The 11167-nt window shown below is 44.1% G+C and overlaps 4 protein-coding genes across 5 annotated transcripts; 2 read left to right on the top strand and 2 right to left on the bottom strand.

The window, feature by feature from the left end:
* The first annotated feature begins 573 nt into the window (after nucleotides 1–573).
* LOC124194903 (angiotensin-converting enzyme-like) lies at nucleotides 574–3314 on the top strand. The gene is made up of 9 exons (XM_046589294.1): nucleotides 574–724; nucleotides 792–930; nucleotides 997–1191; nucleotides 1256–1996; nucleotides 2064–2092; nucleotides 2262–2374; nucleotides 2443–2587; nucleotides 2648–2872; nucleotides 2946–3314. Exons 1-9 carry the CDS (start codon nucleotides 648–650, stop codon nucleotides 3256–3258), a joined length of 1977 nt encoding a protein of 658 aa, XP_046445250.1. The 5' UTR covers nucleotides 574–647; the 3' UTR covers nucleotides 3259–3314.
* Nucleotides 3315–3345: 31 nt separating this feature from the next.
* LOC124194914 (delta(3,5)-Delta(2,4)-dienoyl-CoA isomerase, mitochondrial-like) lies at nucleotides 3346–4723 on the bottom strand. The gene is made up of 5 exons (XM_046589316.1): nucleotides 4571–4723; nucleotides 4327–4501; nucleotides 4054–4270; nucleotides 3859–3985; nucleotides 3346–3795 (listed from the first exon to the last, which is right to left on the bottom strand). The coding sequence occupies exons 1-5, from the start codon at nucleotides 4593–4595 to the stop codon at nucleotides 3413–3415; spliced, it is 927 nt and encodes a 308-aa protein (XP_046445272.1). The 5' UTR covers nucleotides 4596–4723; the 3' UTR covers nucleotides 3346–3412.
* Nucleotides 4724–4937: 214 nt separating this feature from the next.
* Nucleotides 4938–7495, top strand: LOC124194904. Of its 2 annotated transcripts, none has more exons than XM_046589296.1 (3): nucleotides 4938–5271; nucleotides 5392–6750; nucleotides 6809–7495. In XM_046589296.1, the coding sequence occupies exons 2-3, from the start codon at nucleotides 5409–5411 to the stop codon at nucleotides 7420–7422; spliced, it is 1956 nt and encodes a 651-aa protein (XP_046445252.1). In that variant the 5' UTR covers nucleotides 4938–5271; nucleotides 5392–5408; the 3' UTR covers nucleotides 7423–7495. The 2 variants fall into 2 exon arrangements, with proteins under 2 accessions (XP_046445252.1, XP_046445253.1); XM_046589297.1 differs by having other exon boundaries at nucleotides 5167–5271; nucleotides 5362–6750.
* Nucleotides 7496–8816: 1321 nt separating this feature from the next.
* Nucleotides 8817–10746, bottom strand: LOC124194910 (sphingosine-1-phosphate phosphatase 2-like). The gene is made up of 4 exons (XM_046589309.1): nucleotides 10417–10746; nucleotides 10123–10348; nucleotides 9798–10051; nucleotides 8817–9731 (listed from the first exon to the last, which is right to left on the bottom strand). Exons 1-4 carry the CDS (start codon nucleotides 10570–10572, stop codon nucleotides 9147–9149), a joined length of 1221 nt encoding a protein of 406 aa, XP_046445265.1. The 5' UTR covers nucleotides 10573–10746; the 3' UTR covers nucleotides 8817–9146.
* Between the last annotated feature and the right edge of the window lie 421 nt (nucleotides 10747–11167).

Below are 11167 nucleotides of genomic sequence, written 5' to 3'. Positions count from 1 at the left end.
CAAAAGTTGTTGCCTAGATAGTCCGGCTTTCTAAAGGTGCATTAAATGGCTTCAATTCCAACATGATAGGGATCCAAATGATACAAGTTGTGAAACTGGTCAAAAGGTAAACCGAAAAAAAAAAATACTTAGGCGTGCTCCTGGATTACAGTTACACCCCAAAATGATGTCTATAATAAGCGCCAAGCAATCACCCTACCGACCCTACATTGCGCGAAAAAATACTTAACCTATATATAACCTTACCCCTAACCCCCCAAAATGTATTATGCACACTCCCTCATTTAAGTTAAACCCCAAAAGTCCCGGAGGGAAACTGGCGACGCTAGGCGCGAGGCACAATAATTATACGCCGTTTTAATAAAAGGGTTGCTGGCAATGCTGTATGAATTTCATTTGTTTGGCGGGTAGAATTCAATTGTTGATTAAAAATTAATTCTCGTTTGTTTTTCGTTGAAACATTTGACTGTGAAAGACCTTGGGTTTTTTGTGGATTGTCCTTTGCCCCTCGATCAATATCAGGGCCGATATCTTTGTGTGGAGATTACGAATGTTGACTCGTGTCGTCAATTGAAAAACGGAACAAAAATGCCAAACAAATTGGGTTGGACATTGCAGTAGTCGATGCGAGCTCATCGAGGCGCAAAATGGCATCCGTTAAATTTTTCCTTTGTCTTGCCTTTCTTTGTTCTTCGGCCTTTGCTCTGAACATCAAACACAAGGGGTAAGTCGGTCATTTGATTTTACACAAATTTCCCTTTGAAATTAAATTCATTCCACGTTCACATCAGGCGATTGAATACAAATGAAGATGAAGCTATCGCTTTCCTAGAGCACTACGACGCCGAATACGGCCCAATTCTCAATCAATACGTTCTCGCATCTTGGAATTACGAAACCAATTTGACCGATGAAAACGCAATGGCCGTTGTAAGCATTTCCTAATTCTTTCAATGAGAATTCATTTTATTAACCTATTAATTTGCATAATTAAAGGCTGAAGCTGGCGGAGTGGCTGGAGCCTATTACGCGCAAGCCAGTGCCAATGCTTCGACATTCGACACGACCAACTTTAGCGAAGATACTAAACGTCAATTTTCTTACCTGCAATCCGTCAGTTTAGATGATGCCGAGTCGGAGGAATTGTACAACATCCTCAGTGAAATGGGCCGCATCTACGGCAGTTACCAGGTACAGGATCCATTTTTCTTGGTTGTAAGTCCCCATTTAACTAATCAAATTGAATTTGAAATAGGCTTGTAGATCTAATCCGTCGACTGGACTCAACGAGTGCATGTATCTGGAACCGGAATTGACTGAGCTGATGGCCGAGATTGGCAATGACGACGACCATTTGTGGGCGTGGCAAGCGTGGCACGACGGAGTGGGTCGCCAATTGCGTCCGCTCTATTTGCGTTACGTGGAACTGTCGAACAAACAGGCCCAGCTCAACGGCTACGACGACTACGGAGACCAATGGCGTCAAAAATACGAAACCACCGAAATGGAGACGATCGTCCAGGATCTTTACAGCCAAGTCGAGCCTCTGTACAAGCAACTGCACGCCTACATCCGACGAAAGCTCTACAACACTTACGGAGCCAATAACATTGACTTGCGTGGACCGCTACCTGCCCATCTTTTGGGCGACATGTGGGGCCGTTTCTGGGTCAATTTGAACCCCATCGCCATTCCTTATCCCGACAAACCATCCACTGATCCTTCGCCGGAAATGATCCGTCAAAATTACACGGTGGAACGCATGTTCCGCACCGGAAACGACTTCTACACTTCCATGGGTTTGCTGCCGGTGCCCGAGACTTTCTGGAACTTGTCCATGTTGGAGAAACCGACAGACGGTCGTGAAGTCGCTTGTCACGCAACGGCATGGGATTTCTACGACGCCAAGGATTTCAGGATTCGAATGTGCGCTCGAGTCGTTTTTGAAGATTTCCAGACTGTCCATCACGAACTGGGTCACATTCAATACTTTATGGTATTAAACATTTAATTTTTTAATTACCGAATATGACGTAATTTGGATATTTTCTTTACCTTTTCAGCAATATGCATTTCAGCCACTCAACTACAGGTAAAAACCATTTTTATCAGATATCCTTGTGTCCTTGTTGACTTTGTTTGATCGAAGATAAAGCAAACTGCGTCGTTTGACATGTTGACTGATCCCTGTAGCTTATATAATTTTAAAAACGGCTAGACAAAAGTCAAATAAAAATCATTTCTTATCAATGACTTGACAGGGATGGAGCCAACGATGGATTTCACGAGGCTGTCGGAGAGCTCATGTCTATGAGTTTCTCCACCACCAAACATCTCAACACTCTTGGGCTACTTAACGTTCCAGATGATCCAGGTGGATTAATTAAAACTCTGCAAATGAAATGAATTTCGATTAACCCATCAAAATAATTCTTTTCCCAGATGTGGACATGAACTTTTTACTTTTCCAAGCGTTAAACACCATTTCGACCTTGCCGTTCCATTTGACTCAAGACACTTGGCGCTGGAACATGTTCAGAGGTGACATCCCAGAAGCCGAACTCAACACCCAATACTGGGCCGACAAGTATTTAAAAAATGAACAATTGGCAATTAAAATAATTTAATAATCAAAACAAAAATGTAGAGCTCGAGTGCTAGGAGTGGCGCCACCTGTGGGACGTGATCCCGCCCAGGATCTGGACATTACGGCCATTTTCCACGTCTGCAACAATTACGACATGATCCGCTATTTCATGCGCACTTTCTTCCAATATCAATTCAATGAAGTACTCTGCACCGCTGCCGGCCATGTTGGACCACTTTACAAATGCGATTTCTACAACTCGACCGCCGCTGGAGATGCTCTTGCGTATTTAAATTCAAAATTTCGTGTGTTAATTTCTGACTAAATAAATTTTTGTCTGTTTGGTGGGGGGTAATAGGGCAATGTTGCAATTAGGAGCCTCCAAGCCTTGGCAAGACGCCATGGAAGCCATGACTGGTCAGCGCGATGTCCTTGCTACTCCTCTGCTCAATTACTTTGAGCCATTGAAAGTGTGGCTGGAAGCTGAGAATGCTAAGAATGGCGAATACATTGGATGGGACGTTCCAGCAACTAAAATCGAATCGCCAATCGAAAAAATTGTCGAAACCAAGAAAGAAGGATCGTCTCCATTAATCAGCAAAGAGGCGGCCAAATATCTGGCACCCATTTTCGAAGAGACGCTTCATTCGTTGCGCAACATTCGATTTTAAAAGATTAATGGCACATTTACCCGAACATTTTTAAATACAAAATTAATTGCATCAAATAGCTTTTTCTCGTTTTTGATTCAATCAATATTAGCCATAATATCTGTATAATTTTAAAATATGAACTAAAAAAATTACATTTCGTTTTTTTAACAATTTAAAGCTTTGAAAAGACTGGCGGAGGACCTTTACGATCCATGGCGGCCATGGCGGCGATGCGCAAGTCTTCCGATTGCAGCATCGCCGCGTTCCATGTGGCCATGTAACTCAGTCCTTGTTCGATCGAGTGATCTCGGGCGTAATTGAGATTATGTTTGCTACCTTGAATGGCCACCGGTGATTTGCCGGCAATGGCGCTGGCCGTCTCCAGAGCTGCTTTGAGCAGCGAGTCTTTATCGGGCAAGACTCGACTCACCAGACCTGCTTGAGCTGCTTCGTCCGCAAACATTTTTCGGGCCGTGTAGGCCAATTCGCGGACCAAACTATCTGATCCAATCACTTTAGGTAAGCGCTGCAACGTTCCCACGTCGGCAGCAAGTCCTATGGAAACAATGGAAGAGTTACATCACATGAAAACCTTGTAATATTGGTGACTATAAATACCGATTTCAACTTCTTTGATTTGGAAGAAGGTATCCTGAGTACAGAAACGAATATCAGCAGCAGTGACCAAATCCACACCACCCCCTATGCAACCTCCATGAATAGCAGCAATTACTGGTTTGTGACACTTAAAGGATCGAGTATAGAATGAAAAATTGTAATAAATTATTCTGTGGCTGCAAAATAATAACAAACCTGCTCAATTGAGGTGAATGACAACTGATAGCGTTTAATGAACTGATGAAGTGTACGAAATTTCCTGGCAATATCATCATCTCCCAAAACGGTCTCCATTAACGGACCCATGTCACTCAAATCAAGACCTGAAGTGAAATGCTTGCCATTTGCAGAGATGACTACAACCCTGCAGTCGCTGTCTTCACTAATTGCTTGAAAGCACTCTACCATTTCCCTTTAAACGAAAAGATAATTAATAATTATAAAATGGGAATTTGAACAAGACCATACCTCCAGAAGGCACTATTCATTGCATTAAATTGCTGAGGTCTATTAAGTTGAACATGATAAACATAGTCCTTTGGAGTGGACACTGACAAGGTTTCAAATTTGTACTTGTTGGACGAAGCAGCAGAAGATGCCATGGCTGCTGAATAGGTAGACAATGTTCTTACTGCGCTTTGTCCTAAATTTATTTAAAAAAATGTTACATTAATTTGATTTCTAAGACACATATTTTTGGTGTGCAATTTACCCAATACTTTAAAAGCAGTTTGCATGATTATCGAAAACTTTGATTCTGATTAGATTGAGAATCTTTTGACAGATGGACTTTGGAAACACAAACAAACGAAATGAAATAGAAAACAGTGCCATCTTGGAATGGAGATCAGACATGGATAGTTAATCGCGCCATCTATCAAGGGTCGTTTGGGTCCGTTTAGATAGAATTTCAGCCAATTTACGGATTCAAGTTGTCTTCCGACTTTGTTGATCAAATGATCACCCCGGATTTGATTTTTCTAAATTCGTCGAAGTCGTTGACGTCTAATAAACTGACACGCCTGGAACATTGTTTATGTTTTGTCGTCGGTCGCTGTTGCAACAACAACATTCAGACGAACTTGATGCTTCACTTGTTTTGAATTTTTGATAGCTCACGTCCAAATCTGGTTTGGTAAAACCCAGAAAACCTTCTGTCGGTGTAACATTTCATCTCTTCTGCTGACCTCATTATTTTTCTGATGAACTGCTGAATCCGCCATGAACTCACTTCGTCACCAACTGATGGTGATATCGATGATGGCGAAGGGCATCTGGTACGATACAAAAGGTGGCCATCCTTCTGCGATAATAGCTGATCAGTCGGCGAACGACCGCCACTTGCCGTCACTTTCAATCCACTTTTCCATTCGAAAATCTCTCTAATACATATCTACACTTCATTCCAATTGGGTAAGCCAACGTTTTGCAACTATTAGTATCTCAAATGATTTGCACTGCTGACGAATTTGATTTAACCTTTTAAAATACCCCAAAATATAGACTAATTGTTTGCTACTATCTTGGCCACAGTACATTTGGATTCCAGGATGAAACTAGCTTTGTTACTAACGATGGCCATCTTGGCATCATCGACTAGAGCCTTCATTCTTCCCGGGACTCCCGAACAAACCAACATTGCAAATGTATATCAGACTGCCGAGTCGGCTGGAGCTGGAGAAAATCAAATCGCCAAAGACCTGGAACATTTTCTGGGCAAACCTTTGGCGACCATGTCGTTTGCCGGCACAACTAGGCTCAACATTTACCGCGTCCAGGGCCGGAAAAACTACCACAGCAAGTCCCTTTACCAGTTCAGTCCAGCGGCCATTCTGGACAGCTCCAGCATCACCCACTGGTACAGCGGAGTCAACAACCAACTCTATTTCGGCTTCCGCGTTCAAATGTGGAACGAGACGATCCAGCAAGCTGTCGCCACCCATCTGACGCGGGTAACGGGCAAAAAGGTGCGGACCTACCAGGTCGAGTCGATCCCGTTCGACCGGGTCATCCTGACCAGATCCAGCGACGTAGAAGAGGACGGACGTTATCATATGGCCCAGCCCATGATCCCGTACACGCAAACGGTGGGTTTCAGTTTGGCCTGTTACGACAAAGCCGAATGCCAACAACTGGCCGAGCAGTTCAGTAAGGAGCCGGAACAATTCGACAAATTCAAAGTGGCCTACAGCATGGACAGCCGGAGGCAGACGGAGACCAAAATCGTCCAGGTAACGCAGAGCATGTTGACGCAGACCAATCAGCTTTTCAGTCAAATCAGCCAGCGATTCCCGCGGACCAACGAGATCCTGTTGTCCGTCGGTGATGCCCAGCGTCTTTTATGGCGGGCCGTTTCCGACATTGTCCGCGAAAGTTTCGGGGAACAACCGGAAGCGATCGTGCGCAGGGACTCTCGCCAGAAAATCTACGACCAACTGGAAAAAGTTGTCGTGGCGGCCAAATTGACAATCTCGACGGCCGACGACGCCAAATGGCCCACCGTCTACTGGGAAGACCCACTGAGCCGTCCCGATGCCATCGCCCGATCCCTCAATGAACGCAAACGCCACCTGGTCCACCACGACGACGATAACTTTGACGTCCAGGAGGAACAGCAGCAGCAATCGTCCAGTGAATGGAAGACCCGGTCGAAGGAGGCCATCGACGCCTTGTACGACCAGCACAAGGAATTCGTCAGCTTTGACGGTGAGAAATTCGTGCCCAAACCGATCCAGCTGTACAGGATCAAGTTGAACGCCATCCGCGAGGGTCGCGTCTGGAAGGATCTCGGCCGGCTCGAAGTGAATTACCACGCGGGAGCTGAAATGACTGGACCCATCGTCCACAGCGCATCTACTTCTTATTCCTTGGGGCTCGTTTTACCTGCGTCAGGTATTTCATCTGATAATCAATTTAACTGTTATGTCATTAACTTAATTCATTTTTTCAGTGGAACTGGAAGAGGAAATTCCGAATAATTGCGAGGAGAAGAAGAGTGTCATCTCCCGGCTGATTGACGGGCAGATTTTGATCGTCCGGATTAAAAACGCCCGAACTGGCGAGTATCTTTACCCTGGACGGGACGAGTTCTCCCAGGACGCCAAACGACGCCGAGTCTTTACGTGGCGCAACAAGGACGAGCCGCTGGGATTGTGGGCCGAATGGCGACTGACTGGACTGTGGAAGGCCGGCGTCTTCCGGGTTCGTTTCACCAGTTTGCGGTTCCCGCACGAGTACCTGTACCCGTCGACCGACGAGTTCTCCTACGACAAGGATCGACGTCGCGTCTTCACCTGGCGCCAGTACAGCAAACCCGAGGACGTCCACACCTGGGCCGATGGAGCGGCCGATTGGCTCCTGGACACTTACCGCGTCAACACGGAGCAATTCCCCAACCGCTACGCTCTTTTCAGTCCCAAACGACGCGAGTACCTCTACGTGGCTCCCGACCAGTTGGCCCTGGACGAGACCCGCCATCGGGTCTTCACCTGGCGCGGTCCAGAGAACGAAGTTTGGGTCGGACTCAAGAACCAATGGGACATTGAAGTCGTCCGATCCTTGTAATCACCAATTTCCCCCAAATTAATTCCAGTCCAGGATGAATTTTGAGCGTTTGAATAAAGTTCTGATGACGAAATCCTGTTAATTGTCCTATCAGCATTGGCGTCACGTTGCCAGTGGCATGACACGCGCCCACGTCGTGGCCTCCACACAATCTGGCGATTAAGTAAAAGATTAGTTCAAGGATGTTACCACATTTTCAAATGGACAGTGTTCGGAACGTCACGGAGTTTTCAGTGACTTAGAAAAAATTTGCACGTCATACGTCATTTGAAAACCTAACGTCAAAAGTCAAAAAAAAAAGTCAACGTAACTGCCAAAAAAAATTACGTCACCGTCATGACTTAAGTCACAAAATAAGTCATGTATTTTTACGCTATTTGACAGGTGGTTTTTACAAGTTTAAAGCAATTTTTAGAAATATTAACATTTCCAACATTGAATCGGACAACTTATTTCTTCTTATTGTTAAAATTAATGCTGCTAAGCTAAAAAGACGCTCTACTGGAGCGCTAGTTGGAATGACAGTATTATATTTTAAAAACAAAGATTTAATCTGTGGATGCCAGTGTTCGGAACGTCACGGAGTTTTCAGTGACTTAGAAAAAATTTGCACGTCATACGTCATTTGAAAACCTAACGTCAAAAGTCAAAAAAAAAAGTCAACGTAACTGCCAAAAAAAATTACGTCACCGTCATGACTTAAGTCACAAAATAAGTCATGTATTTTTACGCTATTTGACAGGTGGTTTTTACAAGTTTAAAGCAATTTTTAGAAATATTAACATTTCCAACATTGAATCGGACAACTTATTTCTTCTTATTGTTAAAATTAATGCTGCTAAGCTAAAAAGACGCTCTACTGGAGCGCTAGTTGGAATGACAGTATTATATTTTAAAAACAAAGATTTAATCTGTGGATGCCGGCTACGAATTCAGTTCCCAATAAAGCTTTCTTCTCCTTTTGTTCAAGACGAGTAAGAGATGTGTCAATAGTAAAACACTTAATAACGGCTTGAGTGAAATTAAAAAAAACTAAAGACACCAGAATCAGTCCACGAATCTTTCTCTATAGTAGTAGACGCCATTGTCATGACTTTTGATGACAACTGATATGTTTTACGAAAATTATAGACGAAAAAATCTTCCGATCCACGGCATTGTTCGTCAACATTGCCAGATGACGTTTTTATTTTGACTTTTTTTAAGATTCCAAATTTTTTTCACGTCAAACGTCAACGTAAAAGTCACGCATAAATTTTATTTCAGTCGCAGTCGACGTATACGTCAAAATTTGACTTAAGTCATGACTTAAGTCAAAATTTGACTTAAGTCAATTGGTGACGTTCCTAACACTGCAAATGGAAGATAGGGCCGAGAGGGGGGAAAACCAGTTCTACATTGGGAATGTGTAATATTTTGTTAAGTTCAATCGAGATAAGACGAGTTAACATTTGTGCAGAATTCTAACAAGAAACAAAACGAGGAAATCGTAATGGAATGAAACGAATTAAATTCCCACAGATTACTGGACACAGACGGGGTAGGACATTTTCTAATTACAAAAAGAAACAAAATTAACGACGACGACTATTATTATGTACATTTTTTGAACGAAGGCACTCGTTAACGTGTGTGCACTTTTGGTATCGTGTTTTTACTTGCAAAGGCAAAGGTTTTTCAAAATACTGAACGATTAATGTCTGATCTGAACGTCAGACGGATTTCTAAATTTCCGTGTGGAATGTCGGCCGTTCGATGTTGAGAAAGCGGAAAGCGGCCGGGGCCAGACAGACGACGTCGATGCCGATGGCGGCGTAAGTCATCAACTTGACGCCCAGTTTGACGAATAGCTCCACATCGCGGGCGTCTTCCTTGGCCAGCTTGTCTTTACTCCGCAGGGTAGAGACCACTCCTTTCATGGCCGCGTAGGAGACGGACTTTGCGATGGCCCGCGTGGCAACGACCGTAATCAGTCCGATGATGGTGCGCAGCAGAGACAGGCCCAACATCTCGTACGACGGCCAGATGATGGAATAAGGCGGTTTAATGGGCGGCCCACGGATCCAGCCCATCTGGAAAGAGATCCAGCCGCCCAGCTGGAGTCCCATCGACGATCCTAAAATAACGGCCGTGTCCTCTTTGGCAGAGGAGAATTTCGATCCGGGGTACACCAACATTAGGGTTATGGTCGTTGTGACTAGTAGTCCAGGAGCAGCCGGATGTGTCAACAGGAAGGCGTCGAGAGTGTCGACCAAAGGCAGCAGGACGGGCAAAAGTAAAGAAGCCAGGGCTAATCCACCGAGAATGTCCTGTGTATAAAGACGTCCAGTTAAAGTTGTACAACAAAAAGAAGCTCATTAAGGATAGCAACTTACGGCAACGGAATGCATTCCCAGGTACAGTCGGCTGGTTGAGACCAGGATACACCAGGTGAACGCAATAGCAACGCCAATATACACTGGATATTCGTATCGATTGGCTGTAAGGAGGATGACAGAAAAAGGCACCGTCACAGAGACCATGGCGTGAGTTGAAGGCATGCCGTATTCCAGGGCCCATTTATTCTCCATTCTGATGACTGGAGGGCATTGAGGTCTGGGCCAACAGATGATGTCCTTCAACGATTGTCCTTTTTCAAAAAGAACCAACAGGTTAGTATACAACAAGTTCCTTTGCGATATACACATGTTCACCAAATACCTATAAACATGGAGAGCGACCAGACATTGATGATTCGTCTACCTACGGCACCATCAATATTCCAAAACCAGAAGGGAAACACTGAAGCGTAGAAGATCTCTTCTCCCAGGGTTGTCCCAAATTTGAAGAGCCAGTACCAGTAGTAGTTGTGAATCACATAGTTTTGAGGTGTTAATTCTGAATCCGATGACTCTCCATCGCTGCTGGATGTGGCAAGTTCTTTTTCCTGTGATCATCGGAACAGAAAACATTTTAATGGGTTTCGAATAAATGATCAATGAGTATTAGGCTTACTGGATTGGGCGTGGAATGACCGTTTGAGGAAGGAGGTTGCTGAGTTGAATCCTTAATGAGCGAATCTTTTCTCTCCAGCCCGAAATAGCGTTGAATATTGGCGACGTGTATGGGCTCGTTCAGGTACAGGATCCATTGCCAAATAAAGTTGAGCATGATTTATCCTGTACAGATGTATTTTTCGGGCGTGACTACTAGAATTTAAATATATGCAGGGAAATGTGTGAGGACACAATTGCGGTCAATCCCGATCCGAGTCGATGTTTTCTCCGAGCTGTCACGCCAGTCACTAATGCCGATTTTGTTGAAGTTGGCCTAGTGGTACCGCCTACTACAACTGCCACCATGGCCTTTATCAGAGAAAATGAGCCGATGACTCACACGAGAGTTGCGAGATAGTCATGAGATAAAAGCATGAACAAAATTGATGTTTAGTCATAGTCCATCGGCCAAAAGTCACTTTGCCGAAACCTTAATTTCCTTTGACAATTTCAATCCCATCATAGCTTACTTTTTCTTTATCTTGAAAGCTTGACGTCAGAAATCACCGACGCATCAGAAAGTGCGCTGTGCTGTGCACATTTAAGGAATTGCATTTTAACTACTAATATATTAATCAAAGAGAATTCTAAGAACGCCAGTTCCGGATTTCCGGACATGAATTCACTGTCAAATCTCTCTGCATTGTAATGTGCAAATGTACTGTTGATTGACAAATCAATAATAAATGTGGGATAAAACATGCACCGAG

Source organism: Daphnia pulex, chromosome 5 (genome assembly GCF_021134715.1).
Source record: "Daphnia pulex isolate KAP4 chromosome 5, ASM2113471v1".
Classification (NCBI taxonomy): domain Eukaryota; kingdom Metazoa; phylum Arthropoda; class Branchiopoda; order Diplostraca; family Daphniidae; genus Daphnia; species Daphnia pulex.
This window is presented reverse-complemented; position numbering and strand designations above follow the sequence as displayed.

Bases quoted from the DNA above. Each gene is read 5' to 3' on its own strand.
- LOC124194903 (XM_046589294.1), top strand. From the start codon at position 648: ATGGCATCCGTTAAATTTTTCCTTTGTCTTGCCTTTCTTTGTTCTTCG. The intron at 725-791 runs GTAAGTCGGTCA...CGTTCACATCAG, and splicing joins CTGAACATCAAACACAAGGG to GCGATTGAATACAAATGAAG. The intron at 2,873-2,945 runs GTATTTAAATTC...GGGGGGTAATAG, and splicing joins GCCGCTGGAGATGCTCTTGC to GGCAATGTTGCAATTAGGAG.
- LOC124194914 (XM_046589316.1), bottom strand. From the start codon at position 4,595: ATGCAAACTGCTTTTAAAGTATTGG. The intron at 4,271-4,326 runs GTATGGTCTTGT...TTTCGTTTAAAG, and splicing joins ATGAATAGTGCCTTCTGGAG to GGAAATGGTAGAGTGCTTTC. The intron at 3,986-4,053 runs GTTTGTTATTAT...CGATCCTTTAAG, and splicing joins CATTCACCTCAATTGAGCAG to TGTCACAAACCAGTAATTGC.
- LOC124194904 (XM_046589296.1), top strand. From the start codon at position 5,409: ATGAAACTAGCTTTGTTACTAACGATGGCCATCTTGGCATCATCGACT. The intron at 6,751-6,808 runs GTATTTCATCTG...TCATTTTTTCAG, and splicing joins GCTCGTTTTACCTGCGTCAG to TGGAACTGGAAGAGGAAATT.
- LOC124194910 (XM_046589309.1), bottom strand. From the start codon at position 10,572: ATGCTCAACTTTATTTGGCAATGGATCCTGTACCTGAACGAGCCCATA. The intron at 10,349-10,416 runs GTAAGCCTAATA...CGATGATCACAG, and splicing joins GTCATTCCACGCCCAATCCA to GAAAAAGAACTTGCCACATC. The intron at 9,732-9,797 runs GTAAGTTGCTAT...CTTTATACACAG, and splicing joins TGGGAATGCATTCCGTTGCC to GACATTCTCGGTGGATTAGC.